We start from the raw sequence: 23,870 nt of genomic DNA, 5'->3' as shown, positions 1-23,870 counted from the left end.
CTAATAGTCATTTTATGACGAAAACTTATCATTTTGTTACTTAGGGTTAAGGCTTTAAATCTATTTAAATATATACTTTTATATGAATGGCCAAAAGCTGCAGAATTTGTTCGGTTTTTGCTGACATTCTGCTATCAGATTGTCTTGCGCAGATCTTGGTCGATTTTTGCCATCAATTTGACGTCAAATCATGTCAAGCTTTGCTCGGTTTTTGCCGTCAATTTGCTGTCAGGTTATGTCAACAAGCTTTGTCACCAAAACACAAGCTTAATGCGGACACAGATGGCACTGGATTTGTTACCAAGTTTTGAGCGAATTTGATGCCAATTTGGCAACAATTTGTTATCAAATTGCTTACTGGGTAAGTAAAAAATGATAATTTATGGATATATTATCAGTTTTCTATTAATACGCATGCGCAATAGTCTAACGCCTTACTTCAATTAAGTTATTTAATTTTATGTAACTTCAAATAAATGATTGAATTATAATCTTTATTATGATTTATGTCGAATGGTTTAAGAAGATAATAGTTTATGCTTTTTAATAAAGCAAAGAATAGTTGATATATTGAAAAACATATATGCATTTTTATGTTTTAGAAAGCATAAAATATTCTCTGCTTTAACTGAAAGCACAAATTTTTTTTTAACTGTTTGACTCAAATAATAGCATATATAAAATACATTATGCTGTAATATTATGCTATAATATTATGCTAAGAAACTTTTTATAAGTCGAATTACACATTTAATCTATAATTATACGTAATACAACTTACGTTTAACTCTTAAATTAGGTTAACTTGTTCAACGAAACGCGCGTATGCACATTTATGGTAAAAGTACACGTAGTGTGGAAATGAAAAGTTGATATATGTTTGTACCGTGATGTTTTCGGTTGAAATTTGACATCTCTTAGCAATATAGTATTACATATATAATATAAATACATTAGTATATCTATAAATTATCATTTTCTTACTTATTGACATCGTGATATTGTAAATATTAATTATAAACAAATGGAACACATAAGCGACAATTTCCATTCTCAAATACTAAACAATATTATTACCTGATATTATATTTATTCTTATTACTTTTTTCTTTTGTCTACCTCCCTCTCCTTTGCTCATACTTCCTCTTCTTTAATTTCAACTCTCTCTCTCTCTCTCTCTCTCTCTCTCTCTCTCTCTCTCTCTCTCTCTCTCTCTCTCTCTCTCTCTCTCTCTCTCTCTCTCTCCCTCTTATAATTAAATAAATTAGATAATGTTAATAATTTTTAATAATATTTCTTAATAATATTTAACATAATATTTAATATTATTAAATAATATTATTACCTGATATTATATTTATTCTCCTTCTTTTTTCCTTCTGTCTCTTTCTCGCTCTCTCCCACTCTTTTGCTGATACTTCCTCTTCTTTAATTTTAACTCTCTCTCTCTTTCTTTCTCTTTTGCTTATCCTCTCTCTCTCTCTCTCTTTCTTTATCTTTTGTTAATTCTTCCTCTTCTTTAATTTTAAATAAACTATCCTTTTTTGCCTTTGCTCTTTTTTTCTCTCTTTCTCTCTCTCTCTTAAAATTAAATAAATTACATAATGTTAATAATTTTTAATAATATTTCTTAATAATATTTAACATAATATTTAATAATACTAAACAATATTATTACTTGATATTATATTTATTCTCCTTCTTTTTTCCTTCTATCTCTTTCTCTCTCTCTCCCACTCTTTTGCTTATACTTCCTCTTCTTTAATTTTAACTCTTTCTCTCTTTTTTTCTCTTTTGCTTATCCTTCCCCTTCTTTAATTTTCAGTAAACTATTTTCCTTTTTACCTTCGCTCTTTCTTTCTCTCTTTCTCTCTATCTCTTAAAATTAAATAAAATAGATAATATTAATAATTTTTAATAATATTTCTTAATAATATTTAACAATATATTTAATAATGCTAAACAATATTATTACCTGATATTATATTTATTTTCCTTCTTCTTTCCTTTTGTCTCTCTCCCTTTCTTTTGCTTATACTTCCTCTTCTTTAATTCTAACTCTCTCTCTCTCTCTCTCTCTCTCTCTCTCTCTCTCTCTCTCTCTCTCTCTCTCTCTCTCTCTCTGTTAAAAGTAAATTAATTAGATGACATTAATAGTTTTTAATAATATTTCTTAATAATATTTAACAATATATTTAATAATACTCAACATTATTATTATCTGATATTACATTTATTCTCCACCTTTTTTCCTTTTGTCTCTATCCCTCTTCTTTGCTTATACATTTTCTTCTTTTAATATATTCACAAATAAATATCACAATAAATATCAATATACTATGACATTTTTAATATTAATCACTCATGAAATGTCACCGAACTGTCACCAAACTCTCGAACTAACCCAATAACATTCGTTCAACCGCATTCGATTCACATCATCGATCATCAATCAGACATGTATCTTTAAATATTCTTTAAATATATTTATACCATGAATATTTACTAACCCCGCTCACGATGTACAAAGTGTCACCGAACTGTTACCGAATTGTCACACCGAACTGTCAACCACCGAATTGAACTCGATAAAACGTTCACACCTCTCATCGTCCACCAATCAAACACGCGGAAAAGTGGCAACAATACGTGCGATACATTTTGACTCCAAACACGGACTTTGGGCGTTTCATGGATTTTTTTATTATGAATGTTTAATGCATATGTAACCATAAAATTCATAAAAAGTGAGCATCTGTTATTCTTGTTGCATTTCTGCTTTCTATCAATAGACGTATAATATACAGAGTATCTCTAAAGTCTTACTCCACCCCTAGATCTCGGAAACGACTTTAAATGTGGAAAAATGTTTCAGACAAAATGTATGGTTTCGAGGGGGATATAAAGTGATGTCATTAATTTGACCTTAAATAGTTGTGTGAAGGTCACCAAAAAGTCACCTTCAATTTTTTAAATGGAACCGCCTACTTTTTATTGCATATTGTTGTAGCTTATCTCGAGAGTTTTTCAAAACATTATAATAAAGTATTTTTTCATTTAGTACTTTTTGAGTTATTTTATGTTTTATTCTGACAAATTTTGATATAAAAATTAAAATATCTTGTAAAATATTTAGTTTTCGATAATCTTACCGTAACACTTTTATGTACAAAATAATGAGACAAATCAATCAGTGTAAAGAAAAAAACAAATAATTGTTTAAAAAAATACATTGTAAATAATTACATATTTTTTCTTAAAAACAATTTCAACAACTCTTTGTGTTACAACATTATACGCAATATGCATAGTCATCGAACCGCTCGGTAGACCAGGTCTAAGTTATTATGTAAATGAATTATATGCACGTGTCGTATAATAAATACGCATTACGTACATGGAAAAAAAATGCTGTTGCTTCAATCAAAGTCTATGTCACGGGCTGCCACAAATATACATAGTTCATTCAATGATATTTTTATTAGACCAAGTATCTGAATTATTAAAACAACTATCCAGATATTTGGTCCAATAAAAATATCATTGAATGAACCATGTATGTTTGTGGCAGCCCGTGACGTAGAATTTAATTGAAGCAACAGCATTTTTTTTCCGTGTAATCTCTACAAATTATCAAAATATACCACCTCCACAATGATTACTCAGTGAAGTAAGCACAGCAACAGAACTAATCAGCATCGCGGAAAAGAGGCAAAAATGTCTCAATAACATGCCTTTTTTAGAGAGGAATGTTTAATGCATATGTAACCATAAAATTCATAAAAAGTGAGCATCTGTTATTCTTGTTGCATTTCTGCTTTCTATCCATAGACGTATAATATACAGGATATCTCTTGTTGTGCCTCCGGAGAGGCACGGTAGTTGGGATCGTTTGCCGGAAGGAATTTAGGAATTCGGGCTCCGCCCGAGAACTTCACTGTCTTTATTTGCTTAGAAATGACACCTTTGTAGTTAAATAAATATATTAATATCTATTTTACTTGTGACTTGGCTTGATTACAATGTTCCCGCACTTTCGCTCGCGTCGCGTATCGCGATAACGGATATCTTGAAGTGCGCGTGTCTAGAGTCGAGTTTCGGTCTCGAGACTCGCCTCTCGCTTCTTCGTATATATTTCTGCCGACTGCGTGGCTATTCAATATTATAATAATTATTGATACTCCTTTTGACACTCGCGGTTGTTAGAGATATTGCTTGCGTAAAGGAATAAAGATTGCCCGTTTGGTAGTTATTGTGACTACTATTAATTAATGATCGAGATTGTCCGCGTAATATTAATGGTGAAGACTACCCGCCGTTCGTTAGCGGTGGGCCTTTTTATTAACTCCCTTTGGCTACCCGGGAGGGGGTCGTTTAGCGACAAGGCTGTGTGTCGTGTCGCTTGATTTTGGCAATATCCGGATGCAAGCTAAGAAGTTCTAAGTAGGACTTCTTTGCTTGCACTTTCGCAATTTCTTTATTCCTTTTTATTTCGCTTTTAAATAGGACTTCTACGTTGCATTTTCGCAATGTCCTTCTTCCGTTTGCCCTGATTTCCGCGTTTTCGCAATGAAATGATTGCACGGTCGCTCGGGCTTAGCGCGTGGCTCGCGTTGTCAGCGCTTTGTTCGGTCAACGCTCGTAACGTGATCTGTATTCGCGTTACACGTTGAGCAATCATATAAAATAATATGTATTTAGAATAATATATTTAATAATTCGTGTATAGCCTGTTCGGGCTATAACACTTTAAAGTTTAACTTCACCCCTAGATCTCAGAAACGACTTTAAATATGGAAAAATGTTTCAGACAAAAGTTGTATGGTTTCAAGGGGGATATAAAGTGATGTCATTAATTTGACCTTAAATAGTTGTGTGAAGGTCACCTAAAAGTCACCTTCAATTTTTTAAATGGAACCACCTACTTTTTATTGCATATTATTGTAGCTTATCTCGAGAGTTTTTCAAAACATTATAATAAAGTATTTTTTCATTTAGTACTTTTTGAGTTATTTTATGTTTTAATCTGACAAATTTTGATATAAAAATTAATATGTCTTGTAAAATATTTAGTTTTTGATAATCTTACCGTAATACTTTCATGTATAGAATAATGAGACAAATCAATTAATGTAATAAAAAAACAAATAATTAAAAAATACATTGTAAATAATTATATACTTTTTTTTAAAAACAATTATTTTTGTGACCTGCACGTGATCTTCACGCAACTATTCAAGGTCAAATTAATAATACCACCTTATGTCCCCCTTGAAACCATACAACTTTTGTCTGAAACATTTTTCCATATTAAAAGCCGTTTCCGAGATCCAGGGGTGAGGTCAGACTTTAGAGATACCCTGTATAGACTGCGCGTCTCTACATTTCCCGTATTCAGAACGTGTCAAAAAATAGAAAGAGACAGCCGCTGTACGATCACTGATCTGTCTTTATCTTACTTGGAAAGAGAAAAGTAGAAGGGATGGAAAAGATGAAAATAGAATGGCGATACAAAGCATGCTATCTCTGTCTAATACTTGACGATCCCCACTCCTTAATATTTGGTCTAGATATACTATGTCTATGTTTCTATCACAAAAAGCCAAAAAGCATTGTCGGTATATCGCACAGTAGTCACAAACCCCGAAAAGCTGGCCAAAAGTCGAAAAATAAAGTTTCAATTTAGTTTCGATTTTGACTGTTGGATTGGATAGAGGGAAGGGTCATAAACCGGGAAGAGAGAATTGTATATATTTACTTTTCTACAGCCAATACTAAAGTAACATTCGAACGAGTAACACGCAAGGAAAAATTAACCTTGTATTTAGAAGTATACCAAAATTCGCACGTTTCACCGATTTGAATTTTATAAAATGGATCTTTCAGTTGAAACTAAGTAGAATATGAACATGTATTTCAAATATAATATAATAATGTACTTATAATATAATAATATACAAATTAGCATATTATAAATATAATTTGATAAAATTACACGAGAAATTTTTAAAAATTTAGAGAAAAAGTAATAAATTCTGCAGAGTTCTCCAAAAAAACTTATTGTGGATTGTAGTGTTATATATTATATATTTACATGAGCTATGCGCGCTCGAGAATAAGAGAAGGCGTGCGCGTGCGTGGTATGATGAGTGAAAGAAACAGACTTGTGCGATATCCGGCTGGATGTGCATAAGAACGAGATTGCTCCGATTTCGGTTAGACCTTTGTACGAAGCACACGTGTAGTAAAGGAAATATATTTAAGAAGTAACTCTGTTACAGATCTATTGCGAAAATGCAAGCAAAGAAGTCCTACTTAGAACTTCTTAGCTTGCATCCGAATCTTGCCGCCAGAATCGAGCGACACGTAGAGACGGATAGTCTCTATCATTAATTAACATTACGCGGAGTAGTATTACTAGAAGAGTTCTAACGCAGGTCCTCCGAGGGGTATGCGGGGCGAGGGGAAACCGTGTGGGCGAGGGGGCATGACGTCACGCGGGCGGATGGGGATTTTGGCGGCGCGGGGGAATGCCGACAAGGTAATATAGTTTTTCAAACAGAAACAAAAAAAACCATTATCCTTTTCATTTTTTCTAGGAAGATGGGTTTATTGGGGGTTGGGATATGTTTATAATCGGCTTATGTATTACAAAGGTGGGTGCCGATGTCCGGATCCTCGAATTTACATTATATTATATTATATTTATATTATATTATATTATAAACAAATAGCGTCTCGCAAGATTATTACATATGCAGCCGAATCGGCGCGTATGTATTACAAAGATGGGTGCCGATGTCCGAATCCTCGAATTTATATTATATTATATTTATATTATATTACAAACAAATAGTGTCTCGTAAGATTGCACGTGCGACCGAATCGGCGCGGAGTCCTCTTCATTTCTTTTCTAGGAAGAGCCGTTTATCCGGGGGTCACAATATTTATAAATAATATTGTTACGTTCTGCCGATGGATGATAAAAACAAATCGTGCAATAAACAGACCGTAATTATATTTATCGGTAACCGTGAGAAAGATACAGGAAGATCCGTGATGAAACGACACCGGTCTCCTCGAGATGACAAAAAAGAAAAAAAAAGACAATAAAAGATAAAAGATTAGCGGAATTTTTTGGTGGAAAACTAAAAGATACCGACTAGATAATAAAGTTCTTCTAACAAAATACCCAACAAGCACAGCTGCACATAATGACAATAATTTTTCTAACGAAATATTCAATAAACACGGCTGGATCCGCAGCAATAAAAATACTCATAAGAAAATAGAATTTTCTCTAACATGATCACGTGCGAAGGAACCCTCGAACCGATATCCAAACTCACCAATCGACGATTACTACGAGTAAAATACGAAAAGTAGGAGAAACATTCCGTCTAATGAGAACACTGGCATGATTTTTAACTTATTAAAGTTGGAAGATCCCCACTTATGCACAAGTCCAATTCGTTAAATCTTAGAGAGACCTTACTCCCACGCAATTTTTCTAAGAAGAGCCGTTTAAAGGTGATAGATGAAATATATATAAATGAAGAACGAAGGGTGTCAAAATTATAGTAGTACACGATTTGAAAGTGTATACATCGGTTAAAAAGTTTGTGTGCCAAGTGTTTGACGGCGATCAGATTTTACGTTTAAAAAGTATAGTGGATTCTTTATAATTTTTGTGTGTCAAGTATTCAACGGCGACCAGATTTTGTCACTCTGCCAATCTGCGAAGATGGAAATAAATAATTTCGAGGCAATACTAGACGAGTCGTCTGATGAAGATCACGCATTATCAAACGACAGTGATTACAACAGCGATCAAAGCGAGGACCTCACGGAAATTGTTGAGAAGACAGTGTTTCATTCGGAATTATTGCGTTGAACGGACGTACAAAATTTTGTGCCATATACTTTTATTATTCTACGGGTGATGATTATGCTGTATGTGCTTCGTGTATGATAGCTATAGCAGACTGACTATGGATACATGTATGCTGTTCGGAAGCATGTAACTGAACTGTACGACGTAATAAGTGGTCGATCCTGCTCCAATTGCAGACAAGCATTATATCAGGTAATGCCGTGCAACATATGTCCGATTTGTACACAGTAAAACAAAAAAAAAAAAACATGGAAAACGCCGAGCAGACTGAACGTGACCTGTTGGAGCTGTCGCATCAAGTCGCCACTTTGGGCGAGTATTTTGCATGGGCGCAGCGATGCGAAGAATTTATCAAACAGCTCGAGGAATGCAGTCGTATCAAACGTCCGCGGCTCTCGATCGGAGTTCGGCAATCTTTGGTGGTCAGAATCGCATGACTCGAGAGTGCGAGGATTCGATTAGAGAGACAATTTATATATAGTGGTGGTAATTACAGTGGTGATTACAATACCGCGGAAAGACTCATTTGGCGGGAGATTGATACGGCGTTTGAGAGCCGTATATTGACTGGTGCGGTTATAAATTATAATCACATCGAGCCTCGTCAATTTCTCGAGGACGCCAAATTTGTGCTCGAACACGTGAAAAATGTGCTGAAAAAACACTTTAATGTGAAAGTGAACACTGTGTTCAATGGTGAATTCGTGTCGGGTGATAAACGGGCAAATAAAAGTGTAAATACGAGAAACTGTGAACTCTTTAGCACGTCCGATCTATACGAGTGGTACGAGCGACGCATCGTCGAGCCCACCCTTGCCTCGCTCGAAGAATTTCAAGAACGCGATAGCGGGTGGGCATTGTCGCGAATTCTTGATTTAATTATAAATATAAATACATATAATCCAATGCGCGCGGGATGCCATATTAAATTACCGCGAGAAATAATAATGAAGAGAGCGGTAATAAACGTACAATCCAAAGACAATGCGTGTTTTGCGTGGGCGGTGGTCGCTGCTTTGTATCCAGCTGCACGAGACGTAGGTCGGGAGTCGTCGTATCCTCATTACACGACAGTGTTAAATCTCCAGAACATTGAATTTCCGATGACATTGATTCAAATTAAAAAATTTGAACTTTATAACGACATTTCAATAAATGTATACTGCATCGAGAAAGAGAAAGAGAATAACATTATCCCGATACGTCTGAGCGAGCAAAAGAAGGATAGACACGTCAACTTGTTGTATATACAAGATTCGCAAGACCTCGGACATTTTACATGGATCAAGAATTTATCCCGCCTCGTGAGTTCGCAATTGAGCAAACGTAATGGCCAAAAATATATCTGCGATCGGTACGTACATTTAATAAAAATGCAATATATATATAATATATACGATAGAAAAATTAATTATTTCTATTTTTTTTTACAGATGTTTACACTATTTTAGATCAGACGACAAATTGCAGTCGCACACTGTAGACTGCCGAGAGATGAACGAGTGCGCCATTCGACTACCGGGCGATAAAGACAAGTGGCTCGCGTTCAACAATTTCAACAGAAAGGAGCGGCTTCCATTCGTCGTATACGCCGACTTGGAGTGCGTGCTGAGGAAGACCGACGGTGATCCGAGGACGTCTACGTACACGTTTCAACATCACCAAGTATTTAGCATAGGTTATTATGTACATTGTTCGTACGACGAATCATTATCCGCGTATCATTCTCGCCGTAGTACCGATTGCGTTTCGTGGTTCGTAGAAAAATTAAAAAATTTAGCGCAACGCGTAAAAACTATTTTGTCCATGAATGTCCCCATGGTAAATTTAACGCGAGATGAGCGGGAAAAATTTCACAGCGCGACACACTGTCACATTTGCGAAAAACCGTTCGCGCAAGACGATACACGCGTACGCGATCATTGCCATCTTACCGGGCGGTATCGAGGTCCCGCGCATTCAAACTGCAATTTAAATTATAAAGACTCTTTTTGCATTCCCATAGTATTTCACAATTTATCCGGTTACGATTCACATTTTATCATCAAAGAAATAGCTATCGCCTTCGAAGGCTCGATCGACGTACTACCGATAACAAAAGAAAAGTATATTTCATTCACGAAACATGTTAAAGTTAAAGATACCGTTGAAAAATCAGATTAGCGAAGCGATATAAAGTTACGATTCATCGATTCATACAAATTTCTCAGTACTAATCTCGAAAAATTGGCATCGTTTTTAAATAATGATAAACTTCAAATTTTAAAATCGGAATTTCAAAATTTATCAATTGAAGAGTTCAATTTATTGACGCGAAAAGGTATTTTCCCATACGAATACATTGACTGTGTCGATAGGTTGCACGATACATGTTTACCACCGCGCGAATCATTTTACAGTTCTTTGACCGGTGACACCGTATCCGAGAGCGATTACGCGCACGCCGAAAACGTCTGGAGGCGGGTCTCCCTACGAACCTTGGGCGAATACAGCGATCTGTATTTAAAAACGGATGTCTTGTTATTGGCAGATATTTTTGAAAATTTCCGCAACAAATGTATCGAGAGTTATGGGCTCGACCCCGCGTATTATTATACTCTTCCCAGATACACGTGGGACGCCATGTTAAAACATACGAATATTACGTTCAAATTACTTACTGATATCGATACGGTTATGTTTATCGAACGGGGAATACGCGGTGGCCTGAGTCAATGTTCCGGCAGATACGGACGAGCCAATAACAAGTACACGCCGTCTTACGATCCATCGAAACCGTCATCGTACATGATGTATTTCGATGTAAACAACTTGTACGGTTGGGCGATGTGTCAACCGCTGCCCTATGCCGAATTTCGATGGGTCGACGATATCTCTGACTTTGACGTTAGCGCAATCGCTTCGGATTCGCCCACAGGTTATATTCTCGAGGTTGATCTAGAGTATCCGCAACATCTTCACGATGCGCACGCTGACCTACCGTTCTGTCCGACGCGCGATAAGCCGCCCGGCAAGCGGCAAGACAAACTCCTCGCAACCTTATACGATAAAAAGCGTTATGTCATACACTATCGCAACCTGCAACAATGCACGCGTCACGGTCTTCGCGTCGCAAAGATACATCGCGTATTGCAATTTGTTCAATCCGCATGGCTCCGCGATTACATCGAACTCAACACCCGGTTTAGAACGCGCGCGACAAACGATTTCGAGAAAAATCTGTACAAGTTAATAAACAACGCGGTATTCGGTAAAACTATGGAAAACGTGCGCAATCACGTCGATGTAAAATTATTAACAAAGTGGAACGGACGATATGGCGCGGAGGCGATGATCGCGAAACCAAATTTTCACAGCAGGAGCGTCTTTTCGGAAAATTTGATCGCTGTCGAATTGCGCAAATTCGAGGTAAAATTCAATAAACCGATCTACGTCGGCATGTGCATCCTCGACATTTCTAAAACGTGTTTGTATGAATTTCATCATGAATACATGGTACCGTTATATCGAGAGAAATGTAAAATAATGTACACCGATACAGATAGTTTAATTTATCACATCGAGTGCGAGGATGTGTACAAGAACATGAAACACGATATTGCTAAATTCGACACGAGCGATTATCCGGTTAACAATGCGTACGGTATACCGCTCGAGAACAAGAAAGTGCCGGGTTTGATGAAGGACGAGAATAATGGTGCGATCATGACTGAATTTGTCGGGCTTAGAGCAAAAATGTACGCATTGCGAGTAGATAATAAAAAAGATACAAAAAAGGTTAAAGGCGTCAAGAGTAACGTCGTAGTGAGAACGATAATGTTCGACGATTACACGCGGTGTCTGCGCGATGAAATTGAGATGACTCGACGACAGTCTTGCATAAGATCCAAATTGCACGAAGTGTATACAATCAGCGAGACAAAAATTGCTCTGAGTCCGTACGATGACAAGCGATATATCGTACCTGATTCGACCGACACGCTACCGTGGGGACATTTCCGAATACCCTTATAATATAATGTATATATGTATGTGTGTATGTGTGTGTGTGTGTGTGTGTGTGTGTGTGTGTGTCGGGAAAACAAAATAAATATAATTCTATCTTTCTTTTATATTTTATATTTTACATGCTGAATATATCTTACATATATTTTATATGCTGTATATATTTTACATATTTCAGGTACTTTATATGTATTTCATATTTTTATATGTTAAAAATAAAATACAATTTGTATGAATGAATCAAATCACATTGTCCTTGTGTATCCAAGAGTTGTGCGATCCATCGAATCCCAGCCATTTCACGTAAACCTCGTCATCTCTCCTGCGCAGTACTTTTTCCACGAGATACACGTCCGGATAAGTCGCGCGATGCAACTCGTATTCGTAGAATGCTCCAACAATAGATTTTCCACGATAGTCCTCGAGTAGATAGGTTACGGGATTAGTACGCTGCACTTTAATAATCTTAAACATCTCGGTGGTCCAATTTGGTGTGTAACCCTTCTCGAAGATCGTCTTATACTTGCTAACGCGTACCGGGTTACCTACTTTAAATCTTGCTGGTGCCGCAATCTTTACGTTGCTGTATACTGTATTTAAAAGTTTATCGGCTATCGCGGGGGTAACATCGATAGGTCTCATACCGATAGTGCGATGCTTGCGCGCGTTGTAATCCGACACGAGTCGCGGCAACGCGTCAACCCACTTGTAAGTTCCGTTCAGCGTAAACATTTTCCACATGTCATTCTTTAACGTGCGATTAAATCGTTCGACAACCGATGCCTTCAATACCGAATACGTGGAATAATGATTGATGTCGTGTTTTCTTATGAGACGTTGTACGTCGATGTTGTAAAATTCCTTTCCCATATCGGTTTGCATGTTTTTCGGGCATCTCTTACTATCTCGAATTATCTCAGCGATAGCATCAGCCGTCTCACTTCCACCTTTACTCTTGAGCGGTACAGTCCACGCGTACTTGCTCAGCACATCGATGACGGTGAGTATGTAGTGGTAACCTTTGTTGAAACGAGAGTACGGACGCATCTCGACGATGTCAGCTTGCCACAGGTCATCGTAACCCCGTACTATGACGCGTCTTCGGGGAAAATTTCTTCTCGCCGAAGCATGCAGTTCCTCGACGAGTCGTAGCTTCTCGATATTTTTACGTCCGTTGGATTTTAACGATGTCATGTTTTTAGCGGTACAGCTAGTCGGCGCGTAATAATATGTGCAAAGAAATTACATTATGATTTATATCTCTAACCTTTTTTTTTTAAACCATTTAATAGTCGTTTATTTCCGTTTATTGTCATTCAATAGCCGTTCTTTATCAACCTAACCATTCGTTGCCGTTCGATAGCCGTTCGTAGCCGTTCCTGACCCGTCTGGTAGTCGTTCCTGATTCGTTCGTAGCCGTTCCTGACCCGTTCCTGAGCTGTTAGATAACCGTCCAATAACCGTTCTTGAACCGTTCGTTGTCGTCCGCTGTCGTTCGTCAGTCGTTCGTAGCCGTTCTTGATCCGTTTGTTGCTATCCATTGTTGTTCGTTGACGTTTCGTTGTCGTTTGTTAGCGTTTCGTTGACGTTTCGTCGTCGTTTCGTTGTCGTTCGTTGGCGTTTTGTTGGCGTTTCCTTAGCGTTCGTTGATGTTTCGTTGACGTTTCGTTGGTGTTTGTTGACGTTTCGTCGTCGTTCGTTGGCGTTTCGTTGGCGTTTCGTCGTCGTTTGGTTGACGTTTCGTCGTCGTTCGTTGGCGTTTCTAATCTAGCGATATTCGCATGCCGAAGCTCGTTTATCAGAGTCTGTAATGCACGCACGTCTTTCTCGAACGAAGCAAGTATGCCTTGTATGCTCGTATGCCATCGATAATTATGCTATCCGCGTTGTCCACGTCAAAACGTTTATTACCGAACATCATTCCATTCTTGCCGAGATAAACACCGTACACGTTGTCTATACCGCTCTCTTGATCACCGCTCAAGATAGGCCAGATGTACCTTTGACCCAGTGGGCCTAATTGATCTCGCAACATTTCTTGACCTTCCGGCGTTTGCAACTGATTTCGAACGGATGTCATGAGCGAGTCGTCCGTGGTTTCAAAAACATCCTGGCTCGTGAATAATTCGGGCATCGTAGGTTGTATAGTTCTTATTGACGCGGACGGTGTAGAGGTTATCAGCGGTACATCCAGTGGGGCGTCCGATCGTTTCGATTTATGCGGTGTCGGTGAGCGATCTGACCTCACGTTTGATCGTTTTCTCTTTTGCGGTGTCGCATCATCATCCTTCTCGCGCTTCGGGATGGACAACGCTTCGATCCCCGCGTCGGTGTTACTCGCAGGCTCGTTCTTCACCGCGATCGAGCTAGAGTTGTCGACGATCTTTTGTAACGGCTCGATGAGAGGTCTAAAGCGCCTATCCAACACGATATCCTCCTCGATCTTACCGGTCTTCAAAGCGCGATGTTTCTTGCGAATTGATTCGCTAGTTTTCACAATTGCCCTCGCAATCTTCTCGCGCTCGCGAATATCCTCGTTCTTATCGATTGCAGCCATCGCGGAAAAACAAAAATGTCAATCTCTCTTTCACGTTTCACCTCGACGAAATATCGGCAACAACTAATCGTTTTGCGGTATCGCGAACACGTTAAATCCTTTTCTGTATCGACCATCGTTGAGCGAACTGTCCTTGTCTATTACTACGAATCCGTACTTGCGCTGCCAACAATCGCGACACAACGCGCAAAATTCATCGTACGGCATGTCGGTATTCACGTGATCGTTGTACACGTGTTTCACGTTGGTACCATCCTGTTTGAACAGGATCAACAGGTTCGCGTTGTCGCGTATCAGATGTTTAGGTATTCTCGCGTACGTCTGACAGAGATAAAAGCAATCGACGCTCGAGTGTCGACCCATTGAAAAGTACTCTCTCACCGCATTTTGCTTATCGCATGCCACGTCATCGAACACGAAGATCGAGTTTGGACGCGCCTCGCTCGGCGGAATGACGTCACTGTTGTTGGAGAATGTGAAGAAGTCGATTTCGTCGATCGATGTCAACAAATTTTCCAGATATCGATATTTCGGTTGTTGCAACAACTTCGAGTACACGTACATGTTTTCGAAACGTACACCGTGCGGACTTTCCAGCAGGCTTATTAGAACGTTGGTTTTACCGCAATTCGAGGGGCCACAAACGATCGCGCGTATAGTAGTCGGTAGCATCGTACCATGCTTGCGCATCTCCGCGTTGTCCCCCATCGATCGTAATCTGTCGTCGCAATTTGTCACGCGTATCGCCAAAGGTTGTCGCACGAATCTCATTTTCACACTGTCGACTGAGGAATGCTGGATCGAACGCCTATTTATAGATGCGCGGAACCGCAAATCGCTCAGTAACAAAAATGTTCGTGCTGCTGTTGAGACCTTCCGATATTTGCAATTTGAGCGCCGAACAGTTACAATTTGTGCCGAAAGTCGTTCTGCTGCGAATGTGCGACGATCACGTCCACTACATGTGGGACAAGCTTCCCGAACATATAAAAGCTGACTCAGAGGTTCAACAATATCGGCGCTGTTACGAACATTACAATCAACCGTGGCAGCGAACGCACATCGACGGTCCAGCACCGTTAATAAAAAATTGTGACAAATGCCAGTAAAAATTATAACAGGTTGTGGTTTCTTAAATCGTGCGATAAACGCACTTCCTTTCGAGTTACATATTCCCGGCTATCAGTTTTGCGGTCCGGGCACTCATTTGGAAAAACGATTGGCGAGAGGTAATCAGGGTATAAATCCATTGGACGCGGCGTGCTGCGAGCACGATATAGCGTACTCCCGGAGCAACGATCTCACCGAGAGACACGCAGCTGACAAGATACTCGCCGAGAGAGCGCGAAAACGCATCGTTGCGAAAGATTCGACTCTCGGTGAGAGAGCCGCTGCCACAGCTGTTTGGGCAGCGATGAAAACCAAGACAAAAATCGGTATGAAGACGAAGACGAAGACGAAGACGAAGACGAAGACGAAGATGAGGACTACGCGGAAAAGGCCGACGAAAAAACGGATACTTCCGACAGCGAAACGAGGCGGTGTATTGTCGATTCTACCAATGTTGGGCGCGCTCGGATCTTTGATCGGTGGAGCGGCCGGCGTGGCCAAGGCGGTGAACGACAGCAAAGCCGCGCACCGTCAGCTGGAGGAGCTGCAACGTCCGGATCGCGCGATGGAAGGCAGTGGACTTTATCTCGCTCTGTATAAATACGGACAGGGACTGTATCTCGGTCCGTACAAACGTGGACAAGGAATGGCAACGAAGAAAAAAAAAACGTCGAAAAGACGCTAAAAATGTCCACGGGTGTGACAACAAACATACAATTAGAACAATTGGCGAAACGTATGCGTATACCGTACTTTAGAGGGGTTTTCATGCGTGATTCGTTACCGATCGGTGGTATATATCGAAACGAAAGCGGCATCGTGAATTTGAATAACACCAAAGGACCGGGTACTCATTGGGTAGCGTACACAAAGAGGGGAAATCGTGCTATATATTTCGACGGTTATGGTAATCTTCGACCGCCGAATGAATTGGTGCGATATTTCGGACGGAACGTTACGAAGATCGAGTACAATCGTCCTTTCAAACTTACGATCAAAGCATCTGCGGACAATTGTGTCTGCGGTTTCTCCGAACAGTCGACGACAATCGGTGTGAATTTAAAGCCTGATGATGCGCCGTTAAGACTCAGTATTCGTTAAACAGTTTTGTCGACATGTCTATGACATTCACGCTAACCGGGAAGAGTAGCGTCCTCGCGGCACACTACCATCCAGCCGTAGATTTGAGCGACGGTGATTACGAGCTCGGTCTAACTAATTTTGAAACTTATCATACGATATCGAACGTGAATTCCTCGAATAATAAATTTTATTTTGATGAGGATGACACGGAAATTACGATTCCCGAGGGATCGTACGAGATACACGTAATACACGAGTTTTTGAAACGTGCAATTTCACGGAAACGCCCGCGTAGTTCGCTCCGACAATCGTGTCGACAAACGCGGTGATATCACGGTGATATCGCAAGAGGAGACCGTTCGAGCGAACGGTGACGAAGACGAGGCTGTAGAATACCTGATAGTGCTCCGTGCTAATTACAATACGATGAATAGCGAGATCAAGTGCGCATTCAGAGTAAACTTTAACAAACCTAACAATATTGGATCGCTGCTGGGATTCTCGTCGAAGCGTATATTGCAGCCGAAACAGTGGTATCAATCGGATATACCGCTTAATATCATCAACGTAAACATTATCCGCGTAGAGTGTAACGTGACCGCGAGTGCATTCAGCAACGGCAAACGTTGTTTTCGTTCTGCAGACAGGTCGGAAGAATGTCATGTCCGAGGATACGAGTCGATTCGACGACTGCAAATTGACCAATGTGAAACTCTATCTGAACTCGGAATGTTATCCGTACGACGATATGAATTTGGATTTCGATAAAAACAGATGGTCGATTTTGTACGACACGTATCAACGTTTCTGCAAAAATTATTACGGATACGAGTATCTTGAGCCGAGTCTCACCGTCACGCAATTTTTACGTAACGGTCCATTCGTGATCATCGATTGCTCTCGACAAAACGAATCGGTCAAAAGCGCAACCGTGGATGTGAGATTGGAATTCGAGTGTAAAGAGAACGTGCTGCCGAATACCACAGCGTACTGCCACGATCATACACGATCGCGTGATTCAGTACAACCCGTTGATCAATGTTGTGCGCAAAATCACCTAAATGTGGGGGGAGGGGAGAATGAGACGATATAAAAATCTATAATACATCAGGATCAATCGCAGTCTTCTTCTTCTTCTCGACGTGCTGATATAAAAAACGTCATGTCCGTACCAACGTTCGTGGACCTACAAGGATTCTTCGTCGGGATGAAATTTGTCGTAAAGGAGGTGGCGGTGCTGAGAAAGGGGACCGTTCTGGCGCATTACATTTTTACATACCCCCTACCATGGAATCTCCTCACAAAATCCGACAAATCGTGTGCTTCCTGGCTGATCGCGAATCACCATGGATTACGATGGGAAGACGGAAACGTACCGTACAGCATGGCTAAACGCTTGATTACATCAGCCGTGCTTGGAACAGAAGAGGATGGCGATACGTCGACTCTCGTGTATGTCAAGGGATGCCAGAAACGAGAATGGCTGGTGGATTTACTTGAAAATTATGCGAGAGAAAACCTAATCATCGAGACTTTGGATGCTGATTACGAAGATATTGAATCTTTAAATAATCTAGATGTTACTAATACTATACGATGTGGAAAACATGTTAAGAATTGCGCATTACAGAATGTATTAAAAATATTTAACTGGTGGTTGCAACGTTAAAAAAAATATATTTTTATAAATAAAATGTGTAAACGTATTTAATGTTTTTTATTTCTTATTCTCCCCACTCCTTTCCTCGCAAGTTGTTTCTAAGAATTCTTTTAACATTGATCGTTGCCCCTTCTCCTAAATTTTCTGAGCATTAATCTCCCACCACATCATATTTTTGAAAATAAGCGTATACTCGGTTAGTTTTTACACAGTGTCGCGTCAACCGTTCTACTTCTCATAACTTAGAGAAATGTACTCCGCCGAAGGAACGGTGGCAGACGTATGAATTATTACGTTCCTCGAGATGAAATTAGGCCGTACAAGAAACCGCTTGATTTGTAAGTATCACAAATTTTCATATATATATATATATATTTTTCATATATGTTTCTTCCATGCTATTTCATATTTAATCGTATTTTTCAGACACGGTAAACCTCGTTGTATACCACGTATTTTGGTACGCAGATTCGCTTTGACGCGAACTGCGTATAAATACTTGGATATTGGAATCAGCGTTGAATCACAGCGTGGAATCACATCTTACGTGGAATTACATCTCGGCGAGGCAATCAAATCGTATTATCTATTGACACATAGGAATCGTTAATGCTGAAACGAGCGGACGTTGAACGACTTGTGCGAACGCCCGATCATACACCAATATGGATTAACGATTTAACAATCGAGATTGTTAAAATACACGATACGAGTGTTGTAAAACTTACGTTACGCGATTCTTGCTTGTACATGAAACCGTCAACTATATTTTTCTTATTCGACCTCGAATACTGTGTTAATCATGAATATTTGAAGCTGTGTGAGAATTTAGAAGCTATAAATGAGAGTTTCGATCGATTTGTCGTTAATTTGCAAGGTAATATGTTTGGCGCCGAGAAAGATAATGCTGTTAAAATCTTGCGCGATGTTTTTGATAAAACATCTATCATAGATTGCGAACTATTAGTTTATGCTGTGGATGAAATTTTGTCTGAAACCTTGAGACGAGGTGATGTATTTTAACATAAATAAATGTGTTAAAAAAAAATGAAAAGAAAAAAAAATGTTTATTTCTTAGATATGTAACTGTGGCGTGACCGGGTGGGAGAAGGATAGCGCGAGGCGTTCGCGAGTAGGAAAAGAAAAGCATTCTATGGGTGTGGGAGAAGGATAGCGCGAGACATGCACGAGTAGGAAAAGGAAAGAAGGAAGCACAGAAATAATCGACATTTTTAAAATCTAATAATAATAATAATATTTATTTAAAATCTAATAATAATAATAATATTTATTTGAAATTGTGTATATAATACAAATGTGTGTGTATGTGTGTGTGTGTGTGTATGTGTGTTAAAAGTAATAATAAAAATAAAAAATAATAAAAATAAAAAATAATAAAAATATATATACAGGCGGCGCTCCTTCTGAAACAGAAAAATAAAACTCTTATTAGTATACTAATTTAATTTTTTTAATATTTAATATTTTTTTAAAATAGATACAATCAACCCCATAATTCCTCTATGTCCTCCTCGTAGGGTTTGAGGCCGAAGAGACGTCTCAGGTCTAAATAGAGACCGTCGGGGCCGTTGTCTTGCCAAACGTCTTGTGCGTATTCGCGGTCGTGTCGCCGCAGCGCTCTCAAATATTGCCGGTGTTTAATATTTGTTCAAGAAAGTAAGCGTTTTATAAACTATATTATTAATTTCGTTTCTCGAACGTTCTAAAGCGAGACGTTACGTGCGAAGCCTTGTTTTCATTCCGTGTTTGCGGTTTCTTCGTATCGTTCGATTCTGACAAACACCTCGTTGTCGATAGCCGATTGGCTCTCGGAATCGAACGATCGAAATTCCTCCTTTTTTGTAGTACCCGTATCAACCAGGACTATTGTACGTGGATCGCAGAGAAGGTTTTTCGTTAAGACACTTCGTCGCAAGCCTTCACCGGGAGCACACCGAACGCCTAACGCTCATAAAGTTATAATTAAACGATAATTCGCGTGTCCGCTCATATCTTGCTGTCGCGTGCGATTACCTAAGACGGTCCGGGAGTTGGTGTCGAAAGGAATAAATACTGTTCAACAAACTAAACCCGGACAAATCAATTACGTCCTATCTCTCCGATCGGCGAAACAAATAAATTCTGTTAATGTGGACGTGTAAATCGAAGGCGCGGCTACAATATTTATATTATAATATATAATATATTAGAAATAATTGATATCATATATAAAACATAATTTTAATATAAAACAAATATTACTCACTCTTTGAAAAACCACCAGATTTAAAATGGCTCTCAGTAACCCCATCACGAGGTCTTCCGCCCACCATGCCGCATTAAGGCGGCCTCGACACAAAACAGCCTCGATCAGCGATGGCATATTTAAAAAATACAATAAAAGAAATTTTGTAACTTTACTTCACTTCATTTAACCACGTAATGTTCTCACTGGTTCAGATGAGAGTGTCCTGTCGCATCGGAAAAAAGGCGTCTCGTCTAATATTGCCTCGAAATTATTTCTTTCCATTTTCACAGTGACAAAATCGGCTCTTCCTAAAAAAAAAAAATGTGTGGGGCTTTCTCTAAGATTTAACGAATTGAACTTGTGCATAAGTGGGGATCTTCCAACTTTAATAAGTTAAAAATCATGCCAGTGTTCTCACTAGGCGGAGTGTTTCTCCTACTTTTTGTATTTTACTCGTAGTGATCGTCGATTGGTGAGTTTGGATATCGGTTCGAGGGTTCCTTCGCACGTGATCATGTTAGAAAAAATTCTATTTTCTTATGAGTATTTTTATTGCTGTGGATCCAGCCATGTTTATTGAATATTTCGTTAGAAAAATTATTGTCATTATGTGCAGCTGTGTTTGTTGGGTATTTTGTTAGAAGAACTTTTATTATCTAGTCGGTATCTTTTAGTTTTCCACCAAAAAATTCCACTAATCTTTTATCTTTTATTATATCTTTTTTTTTCTTTTCTTTATCCTCTTCCTAGAAAAGAAATGAAGAGAACACCGCGCCGATCGCACGTGCAATCTTGCAAGACGCTATTTGTTCATAATATAATATAAATATAATAACCCGCCTTTGTAATACACCGCGCCGATTCGGCCGCACGTGCAATCTTGCGAGACACTATATATTTGTTTGTAATATAATATAAATATAATATAATATAAATTCGAGGATCCGGACATCGGCACCCATCTTTGTAATACATACGCGCCGATTCGGCTGCATGTGCAATCTTGCGAGACGCTATTTGTTTATAATATAATATAATATAAATATAATATAATATAAATTCGAGGATCCGGACATCGGCATCCCATCTTTGTAATACATACGCGCCGATTATAAACATATCCCGACCCCCAATAAACCTTTTTTCCTAGAAAAAATGAAAAGGATAATGGTTTTTTTGTTTCTGTTTGAAAAACTATATTACCTTGTCGGCATTCCCCCGCGTGACGTCATTCCCCCGCGCCACAAAATCCCCCTCCGCCCGCGTGACGTCATGCCCCCTCGCCCGCACGGTTTCCCTTCGCCCCGCATACCCCTCGGAGGACCTGCGTTAGAACTCTCCTAGTAATACTACTCACAAACATATACACACATGTAGATAATATATAACACACATATAGTATGCTCGGGTAAAAAAGAGATGGACAGAGAAGAATGGACAAAGAAAGAAAAAAGATGAGTGTAACTGAGCAAGTATCTGTACAAGTGCTAAAAGCAAAAAAAAAGGAAATAGTTATATCTTTTTCTGTAGCAATACTTTATGCTCACTAATGTCTAGTGACTGATGTGAATTATCTATCGATACATCGTTTTACAGCCATTCCCTTGCTTACTAATTCCTATTCTCTCTGTCTCTCTGTCTCTCTCTCTTCCTTCCTTTTTCTTTTTTTGCCCATATCTTTTTTGCCCATTTATTTATAATAAAAATACTATATGAGTATTAAAGACTATGTGCATCATATATGCATCATGTATGTTTATGTGTATACAGTCATTCTAAATTCCATTTGAAGATCAATTTTATATTACAATTTTTTATATAAAAATCGTTATGTTGTTTTCTATTTAGGAATTGCTTTAAAGATATAATTTAAAAAGAAAATTTGGGATATCAAGCGACGCGGTAGCGTCGCAACGCCAAGTATATAAAAAAAACGTTTCAGTCAACGATTTGCCTATGTTGCCTATGTACAGGGGCCGCGACGCTACCAAGTAGCTTATCCGGAGTTTAACGTCTAATAAACTTTCGATTAAAATTCCTCAGGAACCAAGCCGTTAATCAAAAATCTAACGGCACTTTTCTTATACAATGTGGATGCAAGCTTTCGATTGCGACCAGTTTGAATAAGATATTAGTGCAGTCAATCCTCAGGAATGATAATCGTATACCAGAAATGTGACATTTTTCGTTTTTCTTCAATATCATAATAATAAGGTAAGTTTCAGACTCTCACGTACGTATGCTCGCACGCACACACGCAAAGCGATTTTGTCCCTCAAGGCGCGTTTGCAGCGCTCATGTATGATTATTCGCTTGAGTGTGCAAATACGCCTTGAGAGACAATGTGCATGTGCGTGCATACGTATATATATATGATACGTTTCAAGCAGTACGCGGTAGCATCGCGACGTCAAGATATAATAACGTTATAAATAAAGTTAATGTTCGCGACGTCAAAATATAATAACATTATAAGGTTAATGTTATATTTGAATCTGCTGCAGAAAATATATTTGGTCCTATCGAGTAAGTAGATTGAAATTTTGTATATATATCTTCTTATATATGTCTGCTTCTATATGTTTATTTATTGTTTTATAAGTATATTATTTCTTGATTATATCTGAATATTGTCTAAATTATAGCGCTTATTTGCAGGATAGAGCAAAATCAATCAATCCTTTCAAGAAGGCCGGTATACTTTTAGCTAAAGAACTTTGCTAAACAGCGTAACATATTGGGTTATAGAGATTTGGCAGTAACAGACAGTAAGTACAATATAGTAGCACATATAAAACATTCAGTAGCACATATAAAATCAGATATGTAAATTAAATTAAATATTAAAATTCTGTTCTTTTCATTGCACACAGATAGAGGGAAGTGACCATAAAGCATTTAACTTCGGATGGACATAAAAACGATTAATAACTGTCGAAGTAAAAGAATTATTTACTATTTATAATGTGGTAAGGGGAATCCTTGCTCTTATGTTAAGTGATTGAACTGAAGTTGAATTCAATGTGTTGAATAGCTTGAAATTTGTGAAACACGAATACCGAAAATAAATTTAAGCTATAATTATATAGTGTTATAGCCCGAGAAGGCTATATACGAATTATTAGATACATATTATTTTAAAGAGATATTATTTTATACAATAAGATATTGCTCAACGTGTAACGCGAATACAGATCACGTTACGAACGTTGACCGAACGAAGCGCTGACAACGCGAGCCACGCGCGAAGCCCGAGCGACCGCGCAATCACCCATTACGAAAACGCGGAAACCAAGGCACGCGGAATAAGGAT

The 23,870-nt window shown here is 38.6% G+C and overlaps 2 protein-coding genes and 1 long non-coding RNA gene across 3 annotated transcripts; all 3 read left to right on the top strand.

Annotated features, from left to right (window-relative positions):
• The first annotated feature begins 219 nt into the window (after positions 1 to 219).
• On the top strand, positions 220 to 23,602 carry LOC138938309 (uncharacterized). The gene is made up of 3 exons (XR_011447679.1): positions 220 to 361; positions 23,216 to 23,325; positions 23,431 to 23,602. It is a non-coding gene; the product is annotated as an uncharacterized lncRNA (long non-coding RNA).
• Positions 8,800 to 11,316, top strand: LOC138938859 (uncharacterized). Its single transcript, XM_070306207.1, has 5 exons — positions 8,800 to 9,248; positions 9,328 to 9,572; positions 9,900 to 9,999; positions 10,252 to 11,144; positions 11,303 to 11,316. The coding sequence occupies exons 1-5, from the start codon at positions 8,800 to 8,802 to the stop codon at positions 11,314 to 11,316; spliced, it is 1,701 nt and encodes a 566-aa protein (XP_070162308.1).
• LOC138938331 (uncharacterized) lies at positions 11,333 to 11,908 on the top strand. Its single transcript, XM_070305247.1, has one exon. The coding sequence runs from the start codon at positions 11,333 to 11,335 to the stop codon at positions 11,906 to 11,908; it is 576 nt and encodes a 191-aa protein (XP_070161348.1).
• Positions 23,603 to 23,870: the final 268 nt, after the last annotated feature.

This window comes from Polyergus mexicanus, unplaced genomic scaffold (genome assembly GCF_030449975.1).
Source record: "Polyergus mexicanus isolate NDT 795.1 unplaced genomic scaffold, iyPolMexi1.0 SCAF_1, whole genome shotgun sequence".
In the NCBI taxonomy this organism is placed as follows: Eukaryota; Metazoa; Arthropoda; class Insecta; order Hymenoptera; family Formicidae; genus Polyergus; species Polyergus mexicanus.
Note: the sequence above shows the minus strand (reverse complement) of the source record. Positions and strands in the feature narration are given on the sequence as shown.

Coding starts and splice junctions, on each gene's coding strand:
- LOC138938859 (XM_070306207.1), top strand. CDS start 8,800: ATGCGCGCGGGATGCCATATTAAATTACCGCGAGAAATAATAATGAAG. Junction 9,249..9,327: donor CAAAAATATATCTGCGATCG/GTACGTACATTT, acceptor TTTTTTTTACAG/ATGTTTACACTATTTTAGAT. Junction 9,573..9,899: donor TCACCAAGTATTTAGCATAG/GTTATTATGTAC, acceptor GCATTCCCATAG/TATTTCACAATTTATCCGGT.
- LOC138938331 (XM_070305247.1), top strand. CDS start 11,333: ATGTGCATCCTCGACATTTCTAAAACGTGTTTGTATGAATTTCATCAT.